The sequence below is a fragment of the Cladophialophora psammophila genome, assembly GCF_000585535.1.
Source record: "Cladophialophora psammophila CBS 110553 chromosome Unknown aczJe-supercont1.2, whole genome shotgun sequence".
NCBI lineage: Eukaryota > Fungi > Ascomycota > Eurotiomycetes > Chaetothyriales > Herpotrichiellaceae > Cladophialophora > Cladophialophora psammophila.
The window spans coordinates 528,372-545,684 of NW_006912923.1; the positions used below are offsets into that span (position 1 = coordinate 528,372).

The following is a 17,313-nucleotide window of genomic DNA, read 5'->3' on the forward strand; positions in this document are numbered from 1 at the left end:
GAGAGATGGAGTAAAGAGGCCGGCATATGCCGCAGCTGTCATCTTCGTAACCTAAATCTTGGCAGCGTTGGCGACAGTTATATGCTCTCGACTGTTTTCACGATGCAGGCTAGAGTGAGCGTGACCGTTGGAGTTTCCATAGAAATAGCCGTTTGACGTCAAACTGGGATCGTCTCTTGCCAAACTACCGGGGCCCACGATTTTGTCTTCATCAATGCCTCGAAGTTTGGAACAGGCATTACCCAGCAAGCCCGCAGCTTCATGAGTAAGCTCCCATCTTGTGCTCTCGAAGGACTCCTTCAAAATCATGAGCAACCCTAGGCATCGATTCTTGCCTTTCACGTTTTCAAGGTCATCGGGAGCCCGGACTCCGGCGACTCTCTCCAGATACTGCCGCATGTCGCGCTCTTTTTGCTCATAGGTCTCGAATTCTGCATCGGTTGGGGAGGGCTTGATGGGGCCCTCGAGCGCAAAACCATAGCACCACACGACGAGTGCTGATATGTACAGCACCCAGGGGCGGTTCAACAGAAAATCGTCACGAGCAATGTACTGGTTGTGTTCGAATGCTTGAGGAAGGATAGGGCTGGCGTGACCGTACAAGCGACCGCTAATCCCATCCAGTCCATCACCGTCTGGTGGAATGAGAACCTGAACAATAAATTTGAGGGCGTAAAATGCTGCATCCCTTGCCGACGCTTTTGTAGCCCACCGCTCAATCTTCTCACGTACCACACTGTAATCCTTTGGGGTTATTGAGCGTCCAAGGAGTCTGTTGGCGCCCGCGAAGACTTGGCAGTCGACAACATCGACATGAGCAGCAATGTGAGCAAGATGGTGCAGAACTGTTCGTGATTCGAAGATATTTTCATCATCGACAGGGCGCAAGATCGGGTGGAGGGGTGCCACCGGAGTTCGCAGCGGGGAGGACGGGGCCGGTGTGGCCTCTGCCAAAGCTTCGTCGAAATCTCGCTTCCAGTTGTCAAAGGCACGCAACAAGACTCCTTTCCATTTGTCTGGGCCTCCAAAGGAGTTTGCTGTTCGTGGCCCGAGGGAAGAGATTTGCAAGTCCCTTTGAGTCATATGCCAGGAGACCGATAGTAAACCCGCCATAATGATGGTACGGCCGAAGGAATTTGTGCGCACCCTCTGCCCATTTAGCGTTCTCTTTAGACCCTCAACAAACATGATTGGCTTGATTCCGTTGGTCTGCAGCGAGGATTGAACTCGAGCGGCCTCGGAAGGAGAGACAGCTGACCACAGACCTTCATCACATGGTAACGGTAGCCGCATCTCATGTGCAACCATTTTTGCAGCATGACCAAACATCGTTGCATGGATGGAATCAAGCACAAATGCTCCAAACGCGGCACGACGCGTTGCTTCAGTGGTGATCCATCGATGCCATGAGTCTTCCGACTTTGAGGCTTCCGCTCCGGAAAATGGTACCGATATCCTCCCATTGTCTTGCTCCCCTCGTAAACTGGGCGGGGAATCTGATGCTGAACGACCTAGGAGGGAGCTGCCACGGCGCATAAGGGTCAGGGTCGAGTCGTGGTGAATATGCGCCCTCTCATGCAGCGCCCGGGTTGCATACATCTTCTCGTATACCTCAATAAGTAGGAGGGTTTGGAAGACCCAGAGTTTTGCGGGGGGTCTGAAATCGACATCTCGGACAATTTCCCAGCGTAGATGCCAGACAACGAAGTTCGCAAACTCGGCTGCAGAATCCGTCAAAGTCGTGCCGTAAGCTTTGTCCAAAGTTGCAGCCCCGATTGCAATGACCATAAGGAGGAGGAGGTTGGGAGTCCGATCGGCAGAAAAAGTGGGCTTGTGTAAGATGGGCAACTGCGCATGTTGGTGATACCAATATGAACCAATATAAGTGTGCATCATTCTCAAACTCAAGATATGACCATCGTTGTCAAGGTCACCTTCGAACACAGAGTCCTTTCGCTTTTTCACCGCGTCGTGGGGACGTTCAACAAATTGAGTTTGCATCAGATCGAGGAGCTCGTGGCGTTTAGATTCGGACATTATATACTGGCTAGTGACAGTCGAATCGAGAATACTGGTAACACTCATAGGATGATGCAAGGGGGCGCTTGTGGAGTAGTTGTTGCCAGACGACGAAGGGCTCTGGGAGAAATAAGGACCCTGGACTTGCTGCTGCTCGTGGCCGCTGTAGCCAGGGACGTAGTTTGGCGGTGAGAAATCATTGGAGCCAGATCGGGCATCGTTGAAGAGCCATTGCGTAAAATCATCGGCTACTGTAAAAGGCGTCTGAGTAAACTCGTCACCACCGAAGACCGGAAAACCAAAACCGGTATTGATGTCTACGTTCGACATGCTAGTATTGAGCAGGGAGTATGGGAATGGGTCATTCCTCGTCAGTCCATGCGAGACCGCAGCGGCAAACGCAGCGTCTGCCGTTCGAGACACACCGGCAGCTGGATAGCCTGCAGAAGAATAGGCAACAGCGGAGGCCATGTCAACGGACTGCATATAACCATTATTCAACATACTCCTGTCGATAGTACTGTCAGAGTGTGATCTCATCGGTTGGAGAGGTGTTACAGAGGTTCCGGAGAACTGCCGAATAGGAGACTGTGGGACATGTTGTCCCGAGTTCCTGTCTCTTGCCTGCATCGACGCATAAGGCCCCTGGTCCCGCCTCTGATCCGCATTGTTGAAACTTTGTCTTCGGACAACTGAAGTCCAGGTTGCGTGCTCCTGTTTTTGGGGTGGACTCATCGGATTGCTGCCAAGGCTGCCGGTGCGATGTAAAGGGGGTTCTGGCCTGGCAGCGACGTTCTGCGGCGTTGGAGGATGAAATCTCGGTTCAGTGGACGCTGTCGATGGAGAGACAGTATTGTTGGCTGGGTGGGACTGTTGTCCGTAGTGGCCACCATCCACAGGGTGGCCCGAGGGCGGACCGAGATGCTGGCCTTCCTGAGCACTCTTGACGTTGGGGGCGGACATTGGATAAGCTTGAGGTTGACCGAGGTGGTGCTGGGGTGGTATTGCGGGCGTAATCTGGTTGTTAGAGGTGGATTGCGCAAAAGTATCCCGCTTGTGGAGTTGGGAGCCATGGGTTGTATGTCGTTCCCGATGTCGAATGCAAAGATCTTGTCGTACGAAATACCTACTGCAATCGGGATAGTCGCACCGATAGATGGTTTTCGGTGTATCTTGAAAGGAGAATTAGAGGAGGCAGAAGGAACTGGGTAAGAATGACTTACGGTTTAGCTGATGTCTATAAAGATGCTCAGCACGAGAATAGCTTTTACCGCATCCTTCGTGTTTACACTCGAATTTCTTGTCTGGATTCGGCTTTGCAACTCTCCTCCTCTTTTTCGGCGGTAGTCCGCCGACGTTTTCTGCGTGGCCATTCGGGACCTGGACATCGTCGGAGGAGCCGTTCTGGACGAGCGATTCCTGCTCCCTCTGTTCGACAGAGTCTAGCTCTGCCATGGTGCGTAACGGCCGGTTGTCACAGTAAGCCTGAGAGCCTGACACTGGTCCAGGCGGTGATTCAGGCAAGGAGTATCACGGGTTATGCAGCATGATCGGAATGCCCACGGTCTGCACAGCCAAGACTCACACTGGAAGTCGACGAGGGAGGCGCCGGACAGCCCCTTGATTCCTACCACTGGACTGTTGTTGCGATGGAGTCGGTGGGGGAGGGGGGAGGTATAACTGATTCGGTGCAGGTGGTACCTGTCTTCCCCCTTGTAGACTTGCCGAGGGCGGTCGCGACTCTCTCAAGTGCTCGTGCTCGTGTGTTTTTCCCCCTCGGATTGAACCCAATGCTTCGATAGACAGTCAAAGGAGGCTTCTGCGCGGGACTAAGATGGGCTAGATGGCGTCTGTGGGAGAAAGAATCGCAACGGATTGTGGGATGCAAAAATGGCACGAGCGAGTTTTCCTTCGAATGCAGGTACCAGGTCGCGCAGAATGAACGTTGTTCAGGTGACCTCGGGGAGTAAGGCTCGTGAGAAATGAGCGGAGGGCTTATTGCTTTTGCTGCTCCTCATGGCCCGTGGCGAAGAAAAGTGGACAGGCGAGAACAAGGCCTGGGCGTGATGCTGCGTGGGCGTCCAGACACAATCTAGAGTGCTGGAGAGCAATACGAAGGAAGGGTCTTCGAACGCAGCGGATCTTCGTTGCTTCTGTAAGGAGGCGGTACCGGGGTGATTGTTGGGGTCTAGGTTGCAGTTATGCTTGTCGCTGGCTGTAGTGCCGTCGACAATGGCATGGCGGAGTATCTAGGCTAGATATGGATCAGGCAATGGCAAGCCCAGTCGCGCAGAGCGGAGTGCAGAAGCCAGTCAGAGGCACGAGGACGGGGGATGGAGGTTGGGCAAGGTTGGGCAAGGTTGGGGTGATGCAGAGGACGCGGGATGAGTGTGGATGTGCGGCGTGGAGAGGATAAAGTACGATGGGAGGCACCAGAGCGAGGTTTTGCGGTCAAAAGAGAGGAGGAGGGGGAATTGGGTGCTTTCTGGTGGTTCGTGCGAACTGGTGACGAGCGAGACAGTCAAGAGGAATTTTCACAGTGTGGTGAGTGGTGCGATGGCGATGGCGCTAGGCATGATGTGGGCTGCCCTCCCTCCAGCGCTGGTGGGCTGGTGGGCTGGTGGGCTGGTGGGCCATCAACTCGACTACCTGGTAAGAACTCGCACGGACTAGGTACGAGCTCGGAACGGCGAGAACGGGTAGAGGCTTGCGGGCAGAGCGGGCAGCGGGCATGGCGGCGGGCAGAGCGGCGGGCTAGTACTCGGTAGGCCTACTTAACACAAGAGACCATTGGCATCTCTGGGTGCCAGTGACTGGGGCCCCCAGCAATACAGTACATTGATCATTTGCTGCCATCACCACCACCACCACCCACCTCTGCCCTTTGCCCAAACCGCTTGCGGAGGGCTGCCTTAACCACTGCTTAACCACCGCTTGACCACCGCTTTTCCCTTCTCGCTTCCATCTTTTCATCTTAGAACACAGCCTAGGCGGCCTTCTGGCGCCCCCCTCTGTCCACTCTCCACAAATTGGCGTGCAGATCAGCTTGCTCCATGAGGCGGCTCACCCCCAAGTCAGAAACAGCTTACGCCCGGGCGCCCAATTTCTTCTCTCAAGTGGTGAGGGGGATAAGCCCTGTCGAGAAACCGCCCAATTCTTACTCTACAAGACTTGCGTTTTCGAATTCGTTAACGTAAGATGCAGACATCTCCCAACGATAGCCCTCCTCCTCTTCGTCCCGACTCCGTCGCAAAGCGCAGGTCGTCACAGTCATCGCCGTCGTGTCATCGCAGTCACTCACCGAAATCACGACGGCCAACATCCCACCCTGCACCTTGCACCAGGGATTCCGTTCCCGTTCGGCGCGCCCTCTCCTGACCAAGCCAGGCCTTCCGGTTCGAGGAATAGGATTTATAAAAAAGTCGTCATCTGGGACACGTTGGGTGATCATCTGTTGCTCATCGTCGGCGGATTGAGGAGGCTGCCTGATACTTGACATTCCCCACGCTTTCGCTCTGCCTTGACCCTTGCAGGCAAGGCATCAACGCTAAATGGGACACCCAAGTGTCTTCGAGGAGAGAGCCAACCACCTGGGACCTCTTGACAACGTCCTCCCCCCTTCTCCGCACCCTATTTAACCGCGATTTCTCACCAGGAAAGCCCCGGCCCGAATCACATCATCGCGCATGCCTTGTGCCACGCACCACTATCTCGTGTAACCGCCCGCAGTCATCCTGTCGGCTTGATCCGAGGACAGCGCATGGTAAAATTTTGGTAATCGAGAGGCTCGATGTTCCCCAGCTTTTACGAGGTACAATGCATCAGGCAGCAGAACTCCTCGGGGGTAACACGGGGACTTCGCTTACTCACGGGAAACTACTGGGGTAGTAATGACACCGTCTGTCGAAAATCCAGGATTTAATGGCTCGCGCAGCACTTTACATTCTCGAATCTCGATATTGATCAGCCAGGTATAGTAATCTAGCCACACCATTTGTCGATCCAACGAGAAACGTATATCTTTAACTTCTACTTGCCCAACTAGTACTTGGGCGAACAAATCTGCTACTCTGCCTTCCTGCTGGGGGCAATCTTGCTCAACCGACCAGAGTGTGACTGTTCCGAAGATAGACCGTCGACATCTCAAGTTTCGTCTCCTAAGGCCACGGAAAACGGGTACAAACCCCAGATATCACCCCCGTCGGGTCCACTGTTCATGAGCTCTGTGCTCCTGGAGAGGGACAGGCTGCGTCATGATGGGAAAACATGGGCCCCATAAACAACGAGCCAGCTGCAACGTGGATCAGACGAAAGGACCAGACAGATAGCATAACCATGGCAGCAGACCACCGCCAAGGGTGAGTGAGGCTAAACAGTTTCATGCAACCCGTCGGCTGTCACTGCTTAGTCTGAGGAAGATCTTTTCCACCATTTCCAGACCCTTGCCTGAAGTGATGTTCTGGGAAGGCCTGGTGTGTCCGTCAGTTTCATCCCCCTCTTTCTTCGACCACCAGCTCCTCCGCCCACTTCTCCTCCAATCATGGCAATGGGGAGGTGAAGATGCTAATGCAACTTGTCTCAACCATTCACACGGCCGTCCATCCAGCTGTTTGTCACCCTAACTCCCACCTGTTCCCATCGACGTCTCTGATAAGACCAGCTTCACTTCCAACAGATTTTCTCGCTCGCTGAGTGGCCATCTCAAGTCGGAATCTCTTCAAAATTCACCGTCCAATTCCGCACGTGGACTAAGCGGGCTCCTTGGGCTCCCACACACCTCGGACTAATCTTTGTCCGTTGCCCGACCTGCACGTTGTTGAACGCCGGTGTCCGAAAAGGGTTCATCAGCATCAAAAGCACGCGACAGCAGGTCCTATGTGAGTCTCGTTGAAGCATTTTGTCCAGTGCAATGTGCAGGCTCGAGTCCTGTCATCGAACGCAGCATCGCAAAACATTCTCAAGCGGGCTAACCCTCTCCAAGCAACGCAAGGTGAATTCGAACGCAATCAAGGCAAGATGTCCGACATAAACAGCCCGACCAGCCCAACTCCGAAGCCAAAATCGAAGACTTATGAAGGATCGTGCCATTGCGGTAGAGTCAGGTGTGCAGGTGAATCCAGTTTCAAGGCGGCGCCAGCATACTGATCGGTACCAGATTCACCATGAAGCTCTCCCCTCCTGTGGAGGATGGTCCGGTGACCAGCTGCAATTGTAAGTCTTTTACGCGTTGCGGATCCGGCTTCAAAGGCCTGTTCCTAGCAGATTAGGTTGATTCATTCGCGTGCAGGCTCTATTTGTGCCATCAACGGATATCTCATGGTTTACCCTTTGGAGTCCAACATCACCTGGATCAGTGGTTTTGACGAACTGACCACTTACACCTTCGGCAAAGAGAGAATAGCACATTCCTTCTGCTCGACTTGCGGGACAAGCATTGGCGGGAAGAGCACCGATCCCAACTTTTTTGCTGATAACCGGGCGTTGAATGTAAGTACTTCAGTCCTCAATCCTTGACTTTGTTCCACCTATTTTAGTGACCTTCAACCAATTTCTCACGTCTCCTCTACTCTTGTTGTCACTTATTAGTCATAACGCGTCATCAAGCTAACATTTCTGATTCCAGGTGCGCACACTGAAAGGCGTTGACATTGATGCACTGAAATTGAGGAAAGTAGATGGTCGAAATGCATAGATCAAAGTTCCCTCTGATACACCTCGCAAATTGTCCCATTGATTCCTAGGGGAGTAGGCTACAAATTCGATATCGTCTCAAAATCCAAAAAAGGGGGCAAATGGAATCAATGTATTGTTGGAATTGATTATCACATCCTTCACTCATATTCTCTTTGCGGACATCATTCTGATTCTGCGTCTTCCATATGTACAGGAAAGTCAATGGCCGCATCATATCGACCCCGAACAAACAAGAGTTGTCGAAACCCGGAGTAATTCTCAATTAACCTGAAGCGTCTGCTTTGTTCGTCTCGCGTGAGCTCAAACACCGACCATCTCCTCGAGAGAGCAGGGGGAGAAGTGAGTCGTAGGTAGGGAAATGGAGGGTTCCTGCCGCTACATTCATTGATCAGAAGGATTTTGCGCAATTGATTTCGAGATCGAGCGGGCCGCTTTCAACAGGAAGTCCCGCTGGAGTGAACCTCTTCACCACCGACTAGGGAGTCAAATTGTTACGGCCTTTCATTCCAAAACTACCTGATGATGGCCTCCGACTCAAAGAGGATTTAATAATTTCAATCATTGATCTAAACAGTCGCCCATCTCTCCTGACCGAATTCACCCTGCATTTTCGTGATCACTTTACCCATGGCTTTTTCTTTTCAAGGCAGAATACCACACAAGAACTCCTCCAGCACCTGTTCGAAATGCTCGCCTTATTTCACAATCCTTTGTTTGACGCTTATATTGGAAATACCATTATCCCCATTGATGCCCGTGCTCCTCGGAAAATTCTCAACGACGCCAGACAAAGACTCTTTCTGAGCCCTCCTCTTGTTCTTTGCTAGGAGTCTCTCCTCCCTTACAGTGATGTTGGTAGCATGTACATCACCGTCCCCAGAGCCGTCAATCCAACTCCAGCCCACCACCATCGATCAGCATTGTAGATGTCGCCAGGTTGTTGCTGGATGATTTTCGAGTCCCCGTTCAACGGCTGGAGCACTTCCTGCTCGCCGTCTCCTCCGTCCGTCCGCTTGACCCGCGATTTCCCCGTCGAACTCGGTGCACTCGTGGGATTGAGTGTCTGCGTCGGGAGCATCTGGGGCGGGCTGTACATCAGATACATGGGCTGCATGGGGCTGCCGTCGAACTTGTATAGATTCAATCTGGGCACGTTGTGGAAGGCGTCGGTGAGGACCTGGTAGGATTTGAAGAGCTCGGCTTGTTCGTAACGGATGTAGATGGCGTTGTCGTAGGAACAGGGGGCGGATGTGAGCTGGCGGCCGTCGACGCCGAAGGGAGTGAGGACGATGGAGCCGTTGCCCGGTAAAGAGTAGGTGCCGTGCTGCCATTGCATTATGGAGGATGGGCATTGGGGAGTTGTTGCTATGAGAAATGTGTTAGCATGGCCTTTTGCTTGCTCTCTTATGTACCAGGGGTCAGGGCCTTGAGATTCCAGCTAGGGCATCTTCCATGCGAAAGGATACGGGGGCAATGCATACGATTTGAGACAGCCCGATAGTATGCCTCTTCATAGTATCCGTCGCTAGTGAAGGAGTAGGAAATTCCCGCCAGGTCGGGCTCGATTAACTTGTCTGCGACAGGATCATAGAAGCCCTAGAAATCCAGGTTAGAAATTCGAATCAGAAGAGTTGGCGACTACACATGTAGACAATGGAGACAACCCTTACCGGACCAGTGACGACCTTTTTGGACTTGGTCGTCCATGTGCCCACGAGCGCAGCATCAAACTGCGCTCTCACAAGGCCCGCCAGGCCAAGCGAGAGAGTTACGACCGTTTGTATCGAGGTGATCATTGTGGCATTGTCTTGCGAGATTGTGTGAGTGTGTCGAGGATATCGAGGTGGCACGGGAAGGGATGGTCGTGTGTTCCGCAGACAAGTACTAAGGAGAGAGAGGACGGACGTCTGCAGTCGTTGGTCGTTGATTCAATCTGTCTGACTCCAATCTGGGATTTCTCACCCTTGAGGCTGGCTCGCTGCTCACCTTGGGGGGATGTTGACGCGGAGGCTGAGGCGCATGTGCAGGGGTCTCGGAGTGTGGATTTGCATGCGGACTGGAGCTTGGTTTGAGGCTGGTGCCGCTTGTCAGAACCATCGTCTCAAAAATAGTTCTTCCGCTCGCTGATCTACCTATGTATCACAGTAACTCGGCTTTCCATCCATCAAGCACTGCTGCTTTTGCCATCGATCATACTACCTTCGCTTAAGGCTACGAAGCGCCGGTGACGAAATCAATCTAGAAGGTCGTGATGCACGAATGCAGCAGTCACTCTGGGGACGTTGCTCAATGAAATCGTGGTCGTCGGTTCGAGCTCTGCGGACAATGACAACCATGGCTCTGAAGGATCAGAAGGCAGCATTGCGAAAGAGAGTAGGAGAGGAGCTGAAGAAACTTGACTCGAAGGAAATTGAAAGACAATGTAGGGAGCGTCGCACTGCGGATATTGATCCTAGCTGATGATGAAAGCGGCCATCGTCACGGAGCACGTGCTGCAGATGCCAGCTTATCAAAGTGCAAAATCAATGGCTATATTCTTGTCGATGCCTGGCAGGGAGGTGTCGACTCGTGATATTGTCCTGCATGCCTTGGACAGCGGGAAGTCGGTCTTCGTACCATATCTTCATGCAGGCGAAGCCCCGAAGTCAAAGGTAATGGACATGTTGCAATTGCAGGATAAGGATGATTTTCACTCGTTAAGCCCAGATGCTTGGGGCATTCCATCGCTTTCCAGGGATTCAGTTGAAAGAAGAAGAAATGCTCTTGGTGGAATCGGCATCTTGAATCGCTCTTCGCAGGACCAGCAAGATCCTCCAACTCTGGATCTAGTATTCATGCCAGCGGTGGCTTTCGATCAATCCCACCGTCGCCTCGGCCATGGCAAAGGTTTCTATGACCGCTACCTCTCCAAATATAAAGACACTCTCGCCAGGAGCCAAAGTAGACGGCCAATGCCCCTCTTGAGTAAGTGGCCGACCACTCAGTATCTCCCAGTGGCTTCGCAACTAATCCCTCTCTTGCAGTGGGGATCGCCCTTCGCCAACAAGTCCTGCTGCCGGGGGAGACGATTCCTGCGGACGAGCATGACTGGACAATTGATCAAATAGTAGTTGCTGATGTCGAATGAATGCGCTCATGGCATCGTCTTGTCCAACGCAACTTGAATTTCGTCCGACTTGATGCCCCAGTAAATATGGCGCTTGTTGGATGACTGGAATAAGGCAAAGTGTCTCGCTCACTCTAGTCCCGAGACTGGATCAACGAGACATTGTCGCCCTTCAATAGGATTTGTCCTAGAAGTTATCAGCCGCAGCCCTAGCTCGAGAAGCTCAATTCAAGTCATACCCAGCTGCCTCCTCTTTTCTGGGGTATCTCTCGTAGCTAGTTGTACCTCAACTGCATCATCAATTACTAGGTTCATGAATTCGTCAAAACCCTGCTCATCGGTCAGTCGCACAGCTCCTCGAGCCCAGTGAAGGCACGCACCCTGATCTTTCCCTCGATGCGCGTGTGCAAATTCTCGTAGAGCCAAATGGAGACCGTGGAGCGCTTTTGCAACAGACTGAATATGAAATGGATGGGCGCAAGCAGAGTTTTGCGGGCACCACCGCCGCCGCGTCCAGTCATTGTGGGCACAGTTTGCGACGTAACTGTATGCTTTGGGCTGGATTTGTTTGGGCGGAACGTTTGCTCATAAGATTCTAGCAGTCTTGCATGCAAGGCGTTCAGGTATCAGCTGTGTTCGTGGAAGAGCTTTCGTGACCTTGACAAAGAAGTAGTTTTGGCGCAGGACTGAAAATCGAAAATGCGGAGCAAGGCTGAAGCGGGAGGCGAGGCTCGCAACCTAATCAAAAACTGAGGTCATTTCCAAAACATCTGATCTCTGCGGATTCGCAGCCACTGTCTTTCCTTTCACAACAGTTTTGCCGCGGCCCCTGTCTTCTAGGTCTACCACTTCTGCCTTCATCGTTTATTCTTTTTTCTCGCCGAATGACCAAAACCGCACTGTCACCTTCGCTGCCCGGCCGAGACGCCTGTAAGCTGCCCCTCATTTTCATCACATTCATCTACTTCAAACGCTATGGCCGATAAGGCGACCGCTGCGAGCGGCTATGCGCCAGTGCTTTCGGCTCTGGCGACCATGCAGAGCGGTGCTGCCAAAGAAGAGAAAACCAATGCCCATGAATTCCTTGAAAAGTTTCAGAAATCGGTTTGTGCTATTCCTACAGAGTCCATGAACAGTCATACTCATTTGGCAACAGTTGGAAGCATGGAACACCACTCATGCAATCTTGCAAGACTCGTCTGCCCCGGTAGAGGCCAGACTATTTGCTGCAACAACACTGAAGGGAAAAGTCTGTGCTCTCAGCCCGTCTGGCAAAATCCCGCACTGACCTTCCCAGATCACTTATGACCTCCATCAGCTCCCAGCCGATGCCCTCACACCTCTCCGAGACTCTCTCCTCTCTTTGCTTCAACTCTACATCTCGGGTCCTCGACCTATTCGGACGCAATTATGCGTATGCCTGGCGATCCTGGCAATTCAGTTGACATCATGGAAAGACGTCTTGAGAACAGTGGGAGCAGCTGTTGGCAACAGTAGTGACGGCGGAGACTGTCTGCTCGATTTTCTGCGCATCTTACCAGAAGAAGTCACAGAAGGCCGCAAGATCAACCTCTCAGTATGTTCGACCACGCAGCGTTTGATGCTCGACTCTGCCGCAACACCACCCTGGGAACCGATCACAGTCTAATCCAGCATTTTTGCAATATAGGAAGAGGAACTTGCCGATCGGACCAAGGAACTCCTAGAGGACAACTCCGCTCAGGTCTTGAGTCTTTTGGTCTCTTATGCCCAATCATCAAGTAAGGATCCGTGCTCTCGTCATATCGGAACCGCTGACATCGTTCTTTAGCCCAAGCTGCTCACAATCCTCACCTGTATTCCTGTATCGCATCATGGCTTCGGGAAATCCCCACAATCGACATTGTGAACTCGCCTCTTTTGAATGAAATCATCGACGCCCTCCAAGATAGTGATTCCTTCGAAGCAGCAGTTGATTGCCTTTGCACCATGTTCAGAGACACCCGAGATGTCGACGAATCACAAAGCGTTATTCGAATACTCTATCCGAGGATTGTCAAGCTGAGGCCCATGATCGCAGAAGCCGCTTCCACGGAAGACAACGACCTCATGAAAGGCATTACAAGACTTTTTGCGGAGGCCGGTGAAGCATGGGTTGTACTCATTGCACGCATGCCGGACGATTTCCGTGAGCTCGTCGAATGTGTCCTAGAATGTTGCGTACGTGACAAGGACCGAGAAGCTATTTCGGTCACGTTTATTTTCTGGTATGAACTCAAGCAGTCCCTGACTCTCGAAAAATATATGCCCGCTCGAGCGGCCCTCGCGGATCTCTACTCGAAACTCGTAGATGTCATGATCAAACATCTCGAGTTTCCCACGCCGGAAAACGGCGATGAGAAGGACCTCTTTGATGGGGATCGAGAAGCAGAGGACAAATTCCGCAGTTTTCGGCATAACATGGGCGATGTCCTGAAGGACTGCTGTGAAGTCATTGGCGTCACAGAGTGCTTGACAAAGGCCTTCTCTCTGATACAAACCTGGGGACAGAAATATGCCTCGCAGGTTTCAGGCACAACTGTACCACATTGGCAAGAACTTGAAGCGCCACTCTTCAGCCTCAGAGCAATGGGTCGCATGGTCAGCCCAGAGGAAAGCACCGTGCTTCCACAGGTCATTCCTTTACTTACCACGGTCCCAGATCACGAGAAGCTGAAGTTTCAAGCGATCATGGCCCTAGCTCGCTATACTGAATGGACTGCTCAACATCCGGAAACGCTCGAGGCACAGCTTAACTATGTCATCTCCGGATTCAGTCACAGCTCCCAGGAAGTTGTGCAGGCGGCAGCATTAGCCTTCAAGTTCTTGGGCACTGACTGCCAGAAGTTGCTGGGCGATCACGTCCCGCAGCTCCATAACTTCTATGAGAGCGTTATCGACAAGCTCAAATCGACAAGCCAGGAAGAAGTCACTGAAGGGGTTGCAGCGGTTGTCGCAGTGCAACCAGTTAGCAAGATCTATGAAACCATGAAGATGTTCTGTGATCCGGTCATGAGGAGAGTGGTTGCACTTGCTGCACAAGCAAGGGATGAAAATGCCGAGAAGACTGTCGCTGACTACCTAGGGCTGATGACAATCTTTTTCGAATGGGTACAGCCCTACGTTTCGCCATCTGAAGAGAATCCGGCAGTCAAATATTGCCAAGAAGTGCTCCCGGCTCTTTCACAAATGGCAAAGCACTTCACCCGGTCCATGCCAATCCTGGAGAGGGTTTGCAAGTGCTGGAGGTCCATGGTCATATCTTATCGGACCGCAACAGCTCCACTTCTGCCCACACTTGCGACTAGTATCGCCGAGGGCTTTGAAGCATCACGACAAGGCTGTTTCCTGTGGGCAACTGACGCTGTAATTCGAGAATTCTCGTACGGGGCGGAATTCGTTGACGAGGCGACGAGCGACAACGTCTATCGATTCTTTGCCCAGCAGGCCACGGTCTTTTTCAGAATCCTCGCAGAACTACAACCCGTCGAGCTCCCCGATGTTATCGAGGACTTCTTCCGCCTGGCTTCTGATGCGGTTCGATTCTATCCCCGGAAAACACTTACCTCGAACCTTGCCTTGCCGATGGTCAACGCGTCATTGACGGCCCTCACACTGCAATCAGTGGAACCAATTCAAGCTACATTGCACTTCTTGAGAGACTTCCTTGATTTTGGATTTGAGAAACCACCCATCTCCAACTTCAACGGACCTAATGGCGAACCAACATCCGGGAACCCACCAGAAGTCCAAGCAGCGGTGAGGCAAGTTCTGAGTTCTACAGGACAGGAACTGGTGCACCGAGTCTTGACCGGCATGATGTTCAGCTTTCCCGAGGATTGCTTTCCAGATGCCTCTGGCGTTCTCTTGTCTCTGTTCAGCTTGGCACCGCAGGCGGCAGCTCAATGGGTTCAAGGGACTTTACAAGCTTTACCCGCAGGCACACTAAAGCCAGCGGAAGCGAATAAGTTGATGAAAGGCATCAGTGACAAGCTACAGCAAAACGAACCACGAAAAGTGCGTGTGTTACTCCAGGACTTTACGAATTCGTATCGACGACGGATCGTGGCGCCGCGTGAAGGGTTGGGGAGGTTGGAAGCGGCAAGGTTCAAGTTCAGCGGCTGATCGACCGGATGGACGCCGTGCTGATGGACGATGGCACCCCCCTCGATGGGATATTTACTAAATCACCCTGTGCAGAACATCGAATTGAGTTGGTGCCATTTCTCGAGCATCTTTGGGCGTAACTCCTTTCAAGGCGACTTTGACTGGCAGGAACAGGAACCACATCTACAACTGATACCAGATTTCTTTGCTCTTGATACGAAAACAATGCAATTCGATACAACATGAATCCACCTGAAACCAAGCGTACGTATCTAGACAGTACTCATGACTTTTCACCAATGAGGACACCCATCTGCTGGTATGGATATTAGTGGTGAGGTTCGGTTCGCCCTCTTCAGCCAGCAGGGGCCGGCGGAAGGCGAGTACATAAAGCGCAAGGAGTCTGCTCAGGAAAAGGGGGGACCACCGACATACGCGACAATAAGGCGCGCCACGATCAGGGTTGGGACGACGATAGAGCCGAGCAAGCACCAGCATAGCTTAGCTTAGTCCATATAGCATAGCAAGCCAAAGCCCAGCTACAAACAGTTGGGAGTCACGGTTTCCTTGCCATGTAGATAGTTAGACAAGACGCCGGAAGGGGATGATGAAAAAAAAGGGGGAAAGGGGGGATGGGTTGGCAAAGGAGGGCGAGGAGTGCTCCACGGCGATCGGAAAAAGTCAGAAGGAGAGAAAGGAAAGGGCATGGAGAGGAAGTAGCTCGTAACGAAAACGAAGAAAAAAGGGAGAGAGAACTTGATGTGAAGCCATTATGTACCTATGTATTGATCCTTATCTCTGATTCTCATCCTCTTCTATCCTACATATCATATCCTATCCTGTCCTACCCCTCCCAGCTCCTTAATCACCACCACCCCTCTGCAATAAATCCTTTCCCCGAAGTTTAATGATTAGTAAGGAACGAGTTCGAGAAGGCCGTGTACATTCATAAATCCATCCTCCGTACTTAATAGCTCGCTACTTCCCTACCTTCGTACGTATCTATATAGATCTCTACACACCTTCGTACGTATCTATATAGATCTCTACACACCTTCGTACGTATCTATATAGATCTCTACACACCTAGGGATGTATATATATATATATATATATAAAATCCCCGAATAGACGTCGTCTATAACTATTTCGCTAACTTATCCCCCGCCGCTTTGCTCTCCCGCTAACGACTATTTAGTCGTTTCGCTCCCTCGTCCGCTCTCTTCGCCTCCCTTCCTCTCTTTCGCGCTCCCCTCCACTCCCTTCTGCTCCCTCACGGCTCTAACCCGCTCTGTGACTTCGTTATCGTGTGGGGAGGTAGAAATCTTTGGAAAAGGCTACAATCGATTCCTCCTACACCTGTTGCAAGCCCGAATCCGACAATGCCGACACTCAAAAGATGTATTGTGGAAGGTGGAAGTAGCACTCTTCGCACAGGTGTGGACCAGGTACATATCTCCAACCACGATGTACGCAATTATGTCGCTCTCGGAGTACCTGGGCCGCTTCTTGCACGCGGCCAATACGATTTGCGTTGTCAGCTGGAAGTTGAGGCATGTCTCGCTGAACGACTTGATTTGCCCGGCCTAAAAGACGATCTTTCGTTCCATTTAGGACATGCGCGGTTCTTCCAACGTACTCCGCAGACGTAGCAAAATTCGGTACCGCAGCGGCATCTACAAGCGTCAGTGACATATAGAGGATGGGACAGCAGGAAACAAACGTGAAGTGATTGCAACCTATATCCAGTTCAACCAGTCGTCGACATGAGGAGCAACGTTGCCAGCCATTTTCTCGCGCAAGATTCAATGTCGCCTGAAGCGCAATATCCTCGGGCAGTGGTGGAAGTTCGTAACTGCCAGTGTAGCCGTTGACATCTCCAAATTGGGCGCAGAGCAGCAGCACCGAACATGATCGAGACCTATAAAGTCTGTTAGGATCCCTCAAGTTTTCTATTTCTCTCTCATCTGCTTCAGACCCCATTCACATCCCCCGGCCCCAAAACAGGAAAACTTTTGCCCACCATCTTCGACTACAATGGCGGCCCAAACGTCCATCACCTTCTCAAACTCCACTCAACCTGGTCCGCCCCTCTCGATCCCCCTTTCCAAACCCCCCAAGGATGTACACGGCTCCGAGACCTCCACACCGGGCCGCGAAGCCTCCCTCATTCTTCTCGAGGCTGTCCCAGCCCACGAAGGCAACATCGCAACCTTCCTGCGAGACATCAACAACGGCGTCAACCAGGAACCCGGCACGGATCCTTGGCTCGATACCCGCTTCTCCAAGACCAGCTTCGCCATCTCCTGATGCTGAAAGGCGCCCACAACCATGATGTGGGCCCCGGCGGAAAGAAATTTCTCAGGCTT

The 17,313-nt window shown here is 52.1% G+C and overlaps 7 protein-coding genes across 7 annotated transcripts; 4 read left to right on the plus strand and 3 right to left on the minus strand.

Annotated features, from left to right (window-relative positions):
- Positions 1-51: 51 nt before the first annotated feature.
- Positions 52-3,474, minus strand: A1O5_01498 (uncharacterized protein; the record flags this gene model as incomplete). Its single annotated transcript, XM_007742114.1, has 2 exons — positions 52-3,191; positions 3,243-3,474. The coding sequence occupies 2 exons, from the start codon at positions 3,472-3,474 to the stop codon at positions 52-54; spliced, it is 3,372 nt and encodes a 1,123-aa protein (XP_007740304.1).
- A 3,707-nt stretch (positions 3,475-7,181) lies between these two features.
- Positions 7,182-7,711, plus strand: A1O5_01499 (uncharacterized protein; the record flags this gene model as incomplete). The annotated part of the gene is made up of 3 exons (XM_007742115.1): positions 7,182-7,230; positions 7,307-7,506; positions 7,643-7,711. The coding sequence occupies 3 exons, from the start codon at positions 7,182-7,184 to the stop codon at positions 7,709-7,711; spliced, it is 318 nt and encodes a 105-aa protein (XP_007740305.1).
- An 843-nt stretch (positions 7,712-8,554) lies between these two features.
- On the minus strand, positions 8,555-9,509 carry A1O5_01500 (uncharacterized protein; the record flags this gene model as incomplete). The annotated part of the gene is made up of 3 exons (XM_007742116.1): positions 8,555-9,078; positions 9,195-9,309; positions 9,384-9,509. The coding sequence occupies 3 exons, from the start codon at positions 9,507-9,509 to the stop codon at positions 8,555-8,557; spliced, it is 765 nt and encodes a 254-aa protein (XP_007740306.1).
- Positions 9,510-10,047: 538 nt separating this feature from the next.
- Positions 10,048-10,840, plus strand: A1O5_01501 (uncharacterized protein; the record flags this gene model as incomplete). The annotated part of the gene is made up of 3 exons (XM_007742117.1): positions 10,048-10,135; positions 10,183-10,677; positions 10,737-10,840. The coding sequence occupies 3 exons, from the start codon at positions 10,048-10,050 to the stop codon at positions 10,838-10,840; spliced, it is 687 nt and encodes a 228-aa protein (XP_007740307.1).
- A 207-nt stretch (positions 10,841-11,047) lies between these two features.
- A1O5_01502 (small nuclear ribonucleoprotein E) lies at positions 11,048-11,340 on the minus strand (the record flags this gene model as incomplete). Its single annotated transcript, XM_007742118.1, has 2 exons — positions 11,048-11,149; positions 11,200-11,340. 2 exons carry the CDS (start codon positions 11,338-11,340, stop codon positions 11,048-11,050), a joined length of 243 nt encoding a protein of 80 aa, XP_007740308.1.
- Positions 11,341-11,794: 454 nt separating this feature from the next.
- On the plus strand, positions 11,795-14,962 carry A1O5_01503 (uncharacterized protein; the record flags this gene model as incomplete). Its single annotated transcript, XM_007742119.1, has 5 exons — positions 11,795-11,923; positions 11,976-12,068; positions 12,117-12,395; positions 12,489-12,579; positions 12,630-14,962. The coding sequence occupies 5 exons, from the start codon at positions 11,795-11,797 to the stop codon at positions 14,960-14,962; spliced, it is 2,925 nt and encodes a 974-aa protein (XP_007740309.1).
- Positions 14,963-16,981: 2,019 nt separating this feature from the next.
- On the plus strand, positions 16,982-17,254 carry A1O5_01504 (uncharacterized protein; the record flags this gene model as incomplete). Its single annotated transcript, XM_007742120.1, has 1 exon — positions 16,982-17,254. One exon carries the CDS (start codon positions 16,982-16,984, stop codon positions 17,252-17,254), a length of 273 nt encoding a protein of 90 aa, XP_007740310.1.
- Between the last annotated feature and the right edge of the window lie 59 nt (positions 17,255-17,313).